The 13,067-nt window shown below is 40.8% G+C and overlaps 1 protein-coding gene across 1 annotated transcript; it reads left to right on the top strand.

Moving 5' to 3' along the window:
- Positions 1-979: 979 nt before the first annotated feature.
- On the top strand, positions 980-4,634 carry noxo1b (NADPH oxidase organizer 1b). The gene is made up of 8 exons (XM_085415932.1): positions 980-1,128; positions 1,232-1,312; positions 1,471-1,543; positions 1,813-1,996; positions 2,081-2,295; positions 2,392-2,502; positions 2,793-2,910; positions 3,058-4,634. The coding sequence occupies exons 1-8, from the start codon at positions 1,054-1,056 to the stop codon at positions 3,734-3,736; spliced, it is 1,536 nt and encodes a 511-aa protein (XP_085272058.1). The 5' UTR covers positions 980-1,053; the 3' UTR covers positions 3,737-4,634.
- Positions 4,635-13,067: the final 8,433 nt, after the last annotated feature.

Genomic DNA, 13,067 nt, shown 5'->3' with positions numbered 1-13,067 from the left:
ATGAAAGAAAAAAAAAGAAAGACAAGAAAAAATCCGAGTCACGGTTGTTTACACTTATTGTTGAAAATCCCAATGTGGCTTTACCCTCAGGTGCTGACATCCTCACAGGTCACTCACAAAGCTGGACAGTCCTGACCTTTCAGATCATAAAGCAGTGTGTGTGTGTGTGTGTGTGTGTGTGTGTGTGTGTGTGTGTGTGTGTGTGTGTGTGTGTGTGTGTGTGTGTGTTTGAGACAAAGGATTGGCATTGCTTCATACCAGTACTGCACTGTCTCAAGACTGGTCGGGGTAACCCCCTCTGACTCCGGCCCTTTCATGCTATCTTCACTTTGAAGAAACACCTGTTCCCCACAACACACACACACACACACACACACACACACACACACACACACACACACACACACACACACACACACACACACACACACACACCTAGCCCTGCAGCTCTCTGCACTTGTTACTGATAAGGGGATATTACTGCCAGGTGATAAACATGAAGCGGCTGCACGTGCAAAAATGTTGTAATTATGAGAGCTGAGGATGTAAAGGATTCCAGGAAGACTAAGGAAGACGGGAGCGGAGCAGCTGGAAATGTAATAATAATCATAATATTGTCAATAAACCTGCTTCAAGGGTCAAATATGTGAGCTATTTGTATCATGCCTTCATATCCACCGACTCTTCACTTATCTCTTTTTTTTTTAAATAAAATAAAAATAAACACATAATAGCGGCTTTTTTAGTGGCTGATTTGACTTTCTTTTCATTCCCATTTCATGCACCACGAACTCAATTTGGGCTTCCGGTTCCACTGCATTCTCCTACTCCGTTTGTGATTCTTACAGCTGTTTCTGTTCACGCGCTGGGATGCTGGCATCCTTCCTCTCAGACCACGCCCCCGCCCCGCCCCGCCCCCGCCCCTTGACTGTATATTAAGCAGCAGTTGGCTCTCCTTGCAGACAGAATAGCGGAGGGAGGTTTACCGGCATACCTGAGGTCAGAAAAGAAGCAGCTACTCATCCTTTGAGCTGAGACACGAAGTGCCAAACGATGGCTGACGAACATCGCTTTGTTTTCAGCGCTCGCATCATTGGAGGTGTTCACAGGGACGCACCGAAACTCAAGGTGAGCTAAGACCAGACATTAGCTTTAAAAATACAATAAAATGAATAAACGGGTAAAAATTGACAGTTTGGGCTGATTTTGATTTTTTAATCCCCCTCCACAGATGTTCATGCTGTCTGTGCTCTGGTCTGACCAGAATGAAATTATTATCTACAGATCATTCCAGGATTTCAAGGAATTTCATGTAAGGAACAAAAATATATATATATCAGCTCATCTGTTCTTATTATTATTATTACATTTATTACTATTGGGACTGATCTTGGCTGCTTTGTATCGGATCTTTTAAAATAACTGAGGCTAAATGTGTATTTAATTAATTTTTTTTTAAATTTTCAACAGAAACAACTAAAAAGGAGATTTCCCAATCTGAACCCTTTCCGGAAAGACGACAGAATGATCCCAAAGTTCACAGGTGAGACTGATTCACCTGCTGTTGTTGATGTGTGTTGGGTTAATCGGATGAAATTCAGAAGCCCTCTTCCAACTAGAGGAAGGTTTGAGTAAAGTTAGTTAAGCATGTCTCCAAACCTGGGTTAATTTAGCAGCTCAGTCTCTCAGAATTTGAGTAAAACACTAGTGGAGCTGTCATTTAGCTCTTTTTTTTTTTTTTTTTTTAACTTTGCTCTTCTGCGAATCATGTCTTGATAGGTTTTTTTTGTTTTTGTCTCATCTTCTTTCCAGGGAAGGCCAGGAAGAGCAGCGTGCAAAGGAAAGGCTCCAAGAAGTCAGTCCGACGGATGAAGTTCTTGGAAAGCTACCTCGAAAAACTGCTGAAGTGCGACCAAAGCGTGACCCGGAGCATCGAGGTCACCCGCTTCTTCACCCCCAAAGACCATGACCTGCAGCCAGACTACACCAAGAACAGGTATGCTCCCAGCCCAGTGGGAAACTGTGAGGGGCAGATAAGAGCTTTGACCATTTTTGGTAACATAAATTTTCTTCTATACAGTGTCATGATGCTGCTTTCTGATGATCAGAATGACGAGTCAGGTGGAGGAGGAGGCAGATCTGCCCACCACTTTCACCATGGAGGCAGCATCACTAACCCTTTTGTGACCCAGACATACCACTGCGTGGCTGCCTATGAGACAAAGGACACCAAGAACCGCCCGTTCAAGGTGGCCAAGGACGAGAAGCTGGACGTCCTGATCAAAGACCCTGCAGGTCAGTGCTTTCAAATTTATGCATTTTTATTGAAGAGACTCTTATCTTTCTACTAAACAAGAGATTCTCATGCTAATTTTTTTAATTCATCTCCAGGCTGGTGGCTTGTGGAGAATGAAGATAAGCGCCTGGCTTGGTTTCCCGCTCCGTATCTGGAGCTGTCGGAAGGCGACGACGATGACGATGAAGATGAGCTTCAGCTGAGAGGTGTGTACTTGCGTTGCGCTGGAAAGTTTGACTTCAAAGAGTGCACTGGATACACATTTACAACATAAATGAGCATGCCTGTGAGCAGGTTCCACATATGTGCTGATGAAGCTTTGCCTTGTTGTTACAAATAGCCAACACTAGAGAGCTGTCTTCAGCCATTTTCATCAGTGCATGTTTCCTTTTAATAAAAATCTAGATGCTGTTTTTGCATTTTAGGTGACTTATTTGACCACTTTTCAGCTCTGCTTTGTTGCTCAAGCTTTTTTTCTCTTGCCTGTGACTTTTAGGTGCTCTGTACTGTGCTGTGAGAAGTTACACGTCTAAGAAGGTTGATGAGATCTCCGTGCCCATTGGCTCTGTGGTTGAGGTGCTGAGGAAGTCTGACAACGGCTGGTGGCTCATTAGGTATGTCGGTCTTGTCTGTTTGCAAATGATAAACTTATCATCTTCTACTTAGAAAACTAGAAAGTCCACATTTAATAGTATAGCAGTTTGTAGACAATTTAATTATTTTTAACAGGTTTGAATTACATCATGTTTTGTTCTCTACAGATTCAGTGGCAGAGTAGGCTACATCCCAACCATGTACCTGAAGCCATACAACAACCCTAGGGCAGGCCTTTATGGGCTGCACAACAGGCTGCATAGCTCCTCTCTGAATCTGGCAACAGCCAGCAGGGATCGCCAGGCTCCCTACCCTCCCAGTATCCACGAAGAAGATGACCTACACCAGAATTCTGCTGGCCCCTCCAGACAAATGTTTGAGCCTGCACGTCTCCACAAGGCTCGATCTCTTGATGTCCTCTCCGATCCCTGGCCTCAGGGAGAGGAGGAGAGGGAAGCCCCAGCCTCAAACAGTCACCCGAGCATCATGAGCCAAATCAGCTCTGATTCCATTCTCTCTGAGTTCTCCTCAAGCAGTGACTCGTCCTCCAGTCTGAGGGAGGAGGCGCAGAGCCACGCAGACCACCCTGCAGCCACGCAACAGCCCGACAGCTCGCGCAGCAGCCCCGATCCCAGCCTCTTAGACGGCGTCAGCTTCAACAGCGGCTCAGAGAGTTCTGGGTCTGTCAAGTCCAAAGGCAGCAGCAACGCCTCAGTCGTCCCCAGGGTACCTCCCCGACCCAAAACAGAGGAGATCCTGACCCGCTGCACCACCATGACGCGCAAGGCAGCCCTGGCCACCAAGGCTCGGCTCCAGATTCAGCCCAAGTCCATTCACAGCCGTTAAGGAAACCACGGCACCAGTGCTATACATTACAAATCCTACAATAAGTTGTATTCTTAATGATACTCACTTGTTTCTGCAAACCTTTTAGACTCATTATGTGTTTATAAGAAGCAAATGTAACTTGTTCAAAGCCACATTTAGATGAGTTTAAGACGCATTGCTTAACTTTTTGCTTGCTTCCTTTTTATGTGAAAGGCTAAAGGGAAAGCAGCTTGGACAAGGCAGCCGCAGACTAAAATTTCATAAAATGATGTCAAGACAATTCCCATTTTATCAAATGGATCTTGGCGTCTTAATTTTGAATATTTCAGTGTAAGTATAAGACTAATGTAGCTTCAGTGAAGCATTATGAGGAGCAGTAAGTAAGTCTACGTATGTGACCTTTGTTTGTTTTCTAGCTTTGAAGAGTGTTTTGGGGAAATTTCGGTGGCCTTGAAGCGGTTGTAAATGTACAGAGGCTTTATGGCTGTTTTAACATGTAGAAATCAATCAAATCAGCTGTGGGTTCAAAAATATTGTAATAGATTGTGAATATGGTTAAATGATTATTTCCTCTTTATTCACTGCAGTGCTTGTGCTTGACAGATTTGAAAAACTAATACATGTGAAGCAGCTTTTGCAAAAAAAAAAAAGGAGCAGCAAGGCACGCATCAGTGAACAGACTGAATGCTGACGCAAAGGCCTTTTGAATGACTGCACTGAAACGTCATGGGCGTGGTAAACAAGCTGTCGGGGAAACAGGGAGGGGTGGCTTGTGGGTCTCCTGCCATGATGTGTTGTTTTTGTAGGTTTTTTTTTTTTCATTTTTGTTTGTTTTTGAAGTAGCCTCTTGTATGAATGTGCTGCTGCTTCACTATGTACCTTATATCCTGCATGAAATAGGTCAATAAAATTGAATGTGCACCGATGTTTGTTCGTTTCTCGTGTGTTTGACAAATTTGGGTGTCAAAAGATTCTGAGTGCAAAAAAACAAAAAGGGCAACCATATGGGCTTGTACTTCTCAGATCACAGTCTCTTTTAATGACTGATTAAATATACAGTGCATCATGGGAAGCCCCCAGCTGCCTTGACCTATTGCAGCATATCTAAGGGAGGATTCAGGGTTGCCTGACCCAGTCCTAACTAAAGTTTGAAGCTTAATATTAACTTCTAAGAACCCACGGTGAAATAGGTGCCCCTTTACATATTGAAGAAAGTTCCTGTTAAAGTTTCAACATTGACTTAGTTTCCCTGACAATAAAAATGTCTCTGGGCTCTTATGGGTTATAAGTAGAGAGGGGTGTCCAAACTGGGAGCTGGTTCCCCTGAAGAGGGATCTCACATTCTACTTTTAAATACCAGCAGTCTGAGTAAAGTTCTCTATTGGGGTAATATAGTACTATGAGGTCTTTAAGATAAGCTGGGGCTTTATTATTCAAGACCTTGTATGTGAGGAGAAGGATTTCAAATTCAATTCTGGATTTAACAGGGATTCAATGAAGGAAACTCAAGAGAAATTTGCTCTCTCATTTTATTCTCTGTCACCAGTCACGCTGCAACATTTTGGATCAGCTGAAAGCTTTTCAGGGAGTTTTAGGACAGCCTGATAATAATGCACTGCAATGGTCCAGCCTAGAAATAATACATTTATAAACATTTATAAAGTACAAATGCAGGCCATTTACATTTATAAAGTTGTGTGACGGGGATGCGGTCCCTAGCTCTGCTGCAGTGGAAGGGTGGTACAGTAAGCTCACAGGGTGGTGCCGGGAGGTCGGAGGACAGGTGAGAGGGACTGCAACTAATGAACTCTCACCCTTTTTAGTGTGGAAGGAGCTGGAAAGCTGGCTTCCCGTTTGAGCATAAGGTGTCAAAGCAGTGGAAAACACTGTTTTAAAATAAAGGTGCTACGACTGAGACTCAAACGCTGTGTGGGTCCTGATCATTTCACAAGTAGTATTTCAGCATCATTCCTAGTTTTAGAAATATTGTGCAAATGAAAAAAAAAAACAGTCCTGCATATTTGTTTTATATGGAGTGAAGGACATATCCTTGTCAAAAATGACTCAAAGACTCCTCACAGGAGGCAATGGTAATACCATCTAGAGTAAGCATTGGGTTGGATACCATGTACCAAGATTTTTAGGACAACGTAAAATAACCTCAGTTTGATCCAAATTTGGAATTAGGAAATTAGAGGTCATCCAGGTCTTTATCTCTTTAAGACATTCCTACAGGTCACCTAGATCGGCGTATGTTATGTGGCTTCATTCACAAATAAAGCTTGGTATCATCTGCATAGCAGTGAAATTGTATCCCAGGCCTTCTAATGATACTGCGTAAGGGAAGCATGTATAATGTAAACAGAATTGCTTTGAGCCCTGTGGAACTCCATGTATGATTACAGTAAGAGCAGAAGTCCCTCATATAGTCGTCTCTGGCACACAGCTCTGACTATGTACCACGTGCTGTTCAAACCAAAATGTGTGAGGGGCAGCCGGAGCTAAAATGCCTCGTTTCAGACAGCAAATGAATGGAGTGGATGCAAGTGGTTGAGAGAGATGATGCAATGTCCCAGACATGACAAACTAACATTTTATGGTCTGTGGCTCTTCTGATAGGTCTGAGACGATGTGGGCATTATTAGAGCCAAGCTTCACCTTTCTCACGTGGATTGAATCACAGCATTTTATCTAGTATTGTCTCTTTTTTCATAAGATTAACTTTGGATAATTACTCAGTGCATCTGCTTGTTTGATTTATGAGGAACACATTGTTTTCTTTTTCTTTTGTCATCTAGCTATTTTGTCTGTGAAATAATGTAAGGAATCATGATTCCCTGACTGCAAGATTTTCTGCAGAAAACAGGTACAGAAGAGGTTAAAGGGAAACTAAATAAAAAAAGATCTAGGCCATCTATAAACTTGCAAGTCAACGATTAAAATCCAATTTAAAGTCAGACGTGTGCAAAAGTTAAAAAAAAACAAACAAACCCTCATGCCTTTATATTTTGCTTCAAAAAAGTCAAAAAAATTATTCTATATTTTTTTACAAGTGCTCTTGAGTAGATGTTCTCCGGGGTTTCTGAAGGTACGCTTGTTTTCAATCCAGTCCTCATAACCAACCATTTTCAGAGGTGTGTTTTTTTGCCTATTGAACCACTTAACACTGACATTTGAATCATTCAAGCATAAAAAGGGTCTTAACTCAAGAGATGAACCAGGGTTGTGTTCAGTGGCTAATTTAGCTGATGGCCAATTTTAAGCAGCCTTTGATCAAAACATACAATTTGGCCCTATTTCTTAAGCTGAATCTGTGAAAAATACTAAATGTAAAACCATTCAACAGACATAAAAATATATTTTGGTGCCAACAAGTTGATTCCCAAAGAGGTATTAGCCAAAGACCTGGCACAACAGAAATGGCAGCTGTAAAAACAAACAAACTAATAAACAAAAAATGATCTACAGCAGACAGAAGAAAAGACCTGACACGAGACTTGAGATCTGGCCCTTCAGTTGATCCATCCACTGTTCACTAAAGACTCATCGGGAATGTCTCAGTGGAAGGCTGGCTGTCAGGAAGCCATTCTTAAGGAAGGACAACGATAAGAAAAGGCTGAAGCCTCAGCATTATTAAAGCAATGTGGGATCATTTTAACAGGAACCAAAAGGAACAACCAACATCCAAAGAAGAGCTCTTACAATTACATAACTCCGTTTTCCCCTTAAAATCTGTATTTACAAAAATTGCTTCTCCTATTTGATGTTTTATTAGGAAAATATAAAGAAAGGAGGAATAGCTCAAGATTTTTGCAAAGTACTGTATTTATCTAATCGTAATCTAATTAATATTGTTTACTTTTATTCACTCTTTTTTATTAACTTAGTGAAATAGTTCTTCTCACATGACTCTTTATTTAAGAACAAAAGTGAAGCTGCACCTCTCCCCAATATCAGTTGCATTCCCAGACTGCAGCTTTTCCACCTTTGATTCTTGGAAGTATAGTTATACCTATTATTAACAGGAAGTTAATAAATGTGAACAGGTTTCCCTTAAGGAAGAATTCGTTTATGACTCACTCTTTTGACTCCTTTTGTTGACTTTTTTTCTTTTTTCAGTTCCTTCAGGTTTGTAGCCACAGATAAAGTTTTACTTATCAGTCATTTCAAGAACTAGGAAGTATACTCAAATGTGAACCACATACGTGTTGGGAGTCTTACCCCAGCTAAGACAGACACTCCCATAGGCTAAAGATAATTACCACAATGGGAATCTGATTTTTGTGTAATAGGGTATCTATTGCACCATTTTCAACATAAGTGAGCAATCATAAGAAGAAAACTCAACAAAAACTGCTGTTACTTCCTTAAGGTTCCTGTAAAGACAAAACAAACACACACACACACACACACACACACACACACACACACACACACACACACACACACACACACACACACACACACACACACACACACACACACACTGCCATTTTGGTCATGAAGCTGCCTCAATGACAGAAGCAAACTGAAAATCTTTTCGATAAAAGTGTGTCAACCACGTGGCACATCTTCCCATCAGCAGCCCACTTCTGGCTAATTATTCACCCCAGGTTTCCTTGCCCATGTCAGTAAACATTTAATCCTTGGTTGATAAGTGACTCTAAGGTAAACACAGCAGGAGGCTCTATTTCCTTTTGAGTGCACTACATGAAAAACAGCATCGACGCTGTGTTTTTATGGCATTCGTTTTATGGGGCAAATATCACGAAGCCGCAGTAAAAGGAAGTCTCAAGAAATAATAATTGTAACCCTTGAGGATTTATTTTGCACTGTTCAGTTTGCACAACAAGTCTACGTGACCACTTGTGAACGTGATGCATTTTTGGGATGTGGGTGCATTTGCTTAAGAACAGCGTATCATTTATGAAAGCTTGGAAACCCCAGAGCAATGTGTTCGATTTGTAACTGAATAACCTTCCTCTTTGGCGAATGCAACTTAACACTTGAATGCTGCTGGCACTGGATTCACGTGTTTATTTGAGCAGTGACCCGGGGCATGTTTCAGCTGTGATGTTGTGCGAATTATTTCCTCCACACATTTGATAAAAGTATCGATCTCCCAGGTAATTTGGTTTTCCTGCTAACAGGTAATACTCAAATGAAAAGCTTCGATAGTTGGACAAAAGAATGAATTCTGTATGTGAGCGACAAGCAGGGCACGGCTCAAAAACCAGCATCTGTGATGATGTGTGGCACACGGGGCAACATGTGCTGCCATGCAGATGATTTCATTTTCTAGGAAGGCAACAAAAGAGATCCAGCCACATTCTGAGCATGCACCAGCACAGATCTGTAGTCAGTCTAAACTGGCTTAACTGAAGTCTAAACTGGCTTAACTGGCCCAATTGCAGTCCAGAATTATCAAGCAACTGAAACAAATGATAAGAAGCCTTAAGCTGGTGAGCTTCTCAAATCTATACCTACATTAAAAATGAATGAAAAATATTTCACTTTTTAAGGCTCCAGTAAATGCTCTGAGCACTTTCCAAATGCTTACAGTGTTGATAAAGGTGATGCAAAAAAAAAAAAGAATTTCCACATTTTGAAATGCTTGGTACTTTCCACCGTTCCCAGTGGGTCACCACAGCAGACGGATCAGCATTTTGATACAGATTTTACCTTCACAGGTTCCGTTTGTGCTGTCCTCCTGGTCTTAAACTGGGGGATCTTTTTGCACGTAAAGCAATCTTTCCATAATTTGCAGAAATATGAGATAGAAAACAAATCGGTAGAGAAATTTGAAGTGTATTGCATTACATTTATTGAAAACATACTCATGTTTTTCAATTAAATATTATACAACTTTTCGGTAAACGTAAATTCTCCGGGTTTTATTTGTGCTTTCAAAATCATAAATCTTCATTTATATTCATGCTCATTTTCAGTTTGAGCTTTGTTGTGAGAAACACAGTAAAACCCTGCAGACTCCTATAAAATCAAAGTCTCATTTAGTGTCTTTTTATTGTGATTCAAAATAGTAAACGTATCCAAGTTATTATTTCCCACAAGGATATGCTGCCAGCAACCCTGTATAATGTGTAAAAGACTGGTACTTGACAACAATGCACCAACTTTACAAATGCACAAAGCATCCCATCAGCTTTGGCAGTGAGACAATGGGTGTGAATATTATGTGTGAATGACAAATAACAAACAACAGCATTTTCCCAGCTACAGAGCTCCATTTCCTGATCATTACCCTGTAACCTGAGAATATACTGCAGCACGTCCAACATAATCAAGTTTCAGCGTAGAAGACAAAGCCTCACACCGTCTGGCAATGTGATCACTTCAGATTTAATGGCAATGTTGACAGATAGTATAAAGAAAGCTCTTATGGGGGCGTTACAGATGGAAAACCTCAACTTAGTAGTCACCTGTCGGACCTGTTACACCTGTAAAACTTGATCTGTACTCATTACAAATAAAACTTCTAGGAGCTTGGGAGAACAAGAAAACAGAGACTGCTTCAGATTGTCTTCCCAAATTGACTCAACTTTATTCACAAGTATAACAGTTTATATAGAGGGTAAAATTCATGAGACAGCAGATTATCAGTTTAAACCAGTACAGACCAAGATAAGGCAGCGTCTTCCTGCCCATGGGTGAAGAAGCATCCTTTGTGTAGTTTATCAGTTCAGCTACAATTGTGATTATCTCAGCGACATATTTTCAAGGCACAAAACAAAGAGTTCTTACATTAGTGAAATCTGAAACAAACCATTTGGCCTTCAACAGGCGTCTAAAAGATTAAGAAACTAATGTAGCTGAGGGAGTGATCTCTGTGGTATTTCAACCTTGTACCAGCCTGTGATTCTCACACATCAATTCTTGGGTCAAAGAGAAAAATAACTAAAACAAAGGGGCCTTATTGAATGACAGAGTTTTCCTGCATAATGTCACTATAAAACAATATCCAGTAAATGCTCCCATGGTACTAAAATACCTAACAATGACCATTGATCAACAACCACTGATCAATGGCCATGAGTCCCATTCACAGAGAGTTGGGGAACGGCTGCAATCACAGCATTGTAACATGGCTAAAGATGTACCCTTAGGCCCCCTCCTCGATTCAGAGATGGTCTTTCTCTTTTCACGTAAATGGCCTCCTTGACTCCGCGCTCACACCCCGCTCCTCCCCATCCAGGATGTGTACATCCTCATCACTGAAGGAGGGTCCACTGGCCTGTAGGTGTAAATAGACTGGCCTGACGAAGTAGCTCTTGTGTGTTGTCCGCTTAGCCAGAGGTTGTTTGGTATACATCATCAATCAGGCAATCCTCCTGGAACTTAACAACATACACTATATTACTCTGTTTGTGTCGGAGGACCCTATCCTCGTGGTGGACTAATTTTTGGCCGAGCGTTTAAAAGCCACCGAGACGTGGTCATCAGAAAAAATGCGTCTCAGCTGTTCTGATACTCCTGACACGTACGGGAACACTACAGGTTTTTGCTTAGGCAGCAGTTGGGGGCACTATTACTTATTGACTTCATTCAATTATATAAACATAAGTATTTGAAACAACTTAACTGATCACAACAACGATCAGCTACAGGCCTGTCTTCCTATTGCAGTTTTGATGCTAGCATTACTGCAGCTTTGCAGAGGTAATTTACAGGACATCATCACAGTTTATCAGCACTGATAATTGAAGACCATCCCAGTTTCACGCTCTTCGAACCATGACCAGTAAAATGTTACGAGGATGAGTCTCAAGGCTCGGAGTTTACCCAGAAACTCAAGAATGTTTAGTGTTACTGTCACACTTGGGAGTAGCTCCGACGGGATGTTTTTAATCTTCTGGGTTTGGAGTAACTGACAACAAACGCTAGCAGAAACCACCTTTAAATTCTATTCACATGTCAGAGAAACAAAATGCTAACCTTGTATTTACAGGTAGTTTACTCACAGCAGTTTATCTAAGCATCTCTATCTGACATTCTTGAGAAAACAATGGCCGGTATTTCAACTGACACGTCATATGAGAAACAGAACGGGATTATATAATGAGTCAAAAAGTATGCCACGACGATTATCCGTGTTGAGCTGCTTTAATCAATTCTCAGGACTGTTGTTAAAAGACACACTTCTAGCACTTAATTATGGTAGATTAGTTTTTTCATTGACACTTTGCAAAGTAAATTAAGTAAGTTTGCTGGTTAGAGGATATCATAAGCTCACATTGCATTTTAAAAATACAATCCCTTCTTTTTATTGTGTCCTCATAACATGCTAGCCTACATTAAATACTATAATTTCAATGTGCTTTATGACTCAGAACTACATTTAGTAATACATTATCTGGTGCACGTACTGCGTCTGTGCAGGTTTTCAAATGGATATTTTGATGCATATATAAATGTGATCCAATCCTTGCAGGGATGCTTTCACAGATTTTGTGACTTTTCTGATATGCACAAATCTGACATGTGCATTGGCTTTAATCTGTAGAAATAATATGACGTTTGCAGGGAAGGTAGTGCAGTGTTGTCTCTTTCCTCCAGACACGCAGTGTAAAATTAGACTGGTGGCCAAGGATCAGAGTCTACTGCCTAATCAACCCCTTGCAACAAAAAATCGTACAACAGACCAGACAGAGGAAACAACTCAAATAAAGAGGTGAACAACAGACACAGACAGAAGGGTGAAGTTTTAATATATTTTCTAATTCTGGTCAAACGTGACCGACGCAACGTTTTCATTTCACAAGCCAGATCCAAACATCTCGGAAAGAGTCTTTGATTTCTGAGCTGTATTGTTGGCTTTTGATGTGGTGACTGTTAAGGGGTAATCATTAACTTCAAGCGTTTCAATCTCTAGTATACGGTATGCCTCGCATGAAACCGCAGAATGGTGCAAATATGTATTTTACAGGTTTTATTTTACACTGAAATTTCACCATGAGAACTTATTAAGTTGATCGGGTTTCCTTCCTTACAGCTACATGGATCTTGTTGTTCTTGGAGTCACCTAAGTGCAGAAAGATTTATATGTTTTTTTCTTTGTTCCCCAGGATGGGAAATAACATTCCCTCTTCTTCCTCATCATAAATCTTGCGTGTGCAAGGTGCAACATAATCTCAGCTACGAGCACCAAGAGAGTCAGGTGTAATTTAAACCTTCTATTATGATGACTAAATTAAAATTTGATTAGCTTTACTTTAATATTTTTTTTAATAAATACTTGAAGTTTATTAAGAAAATTCATTTTGCTTAGGTGAAAAGATTTGTTCTGACGGCTGAGCATTTCTCACACACACCCCTTTTTATGCCTCGTGTA

Source organism: Rhamphochromis longiceps, linkage group LG8 (assembly GCF_057381845.1).
Source record: "Rhamphochromis longiceps isolate RC_006_pf linkage group LG8, R_longiceps_female_GT1.1, whole genome shotgun sequence".
Taxonomy (NCBI): domain Eukaryota; kingdom Metazoa; phylum Chordata; class Actinopteri; order Cichliformes; family Cichlidae; genus Rhamphochromis; species Rhamphochromis longiceps.
This window is presented reverse-complemented; position numbering and strand designations above follow the sequence as displayed.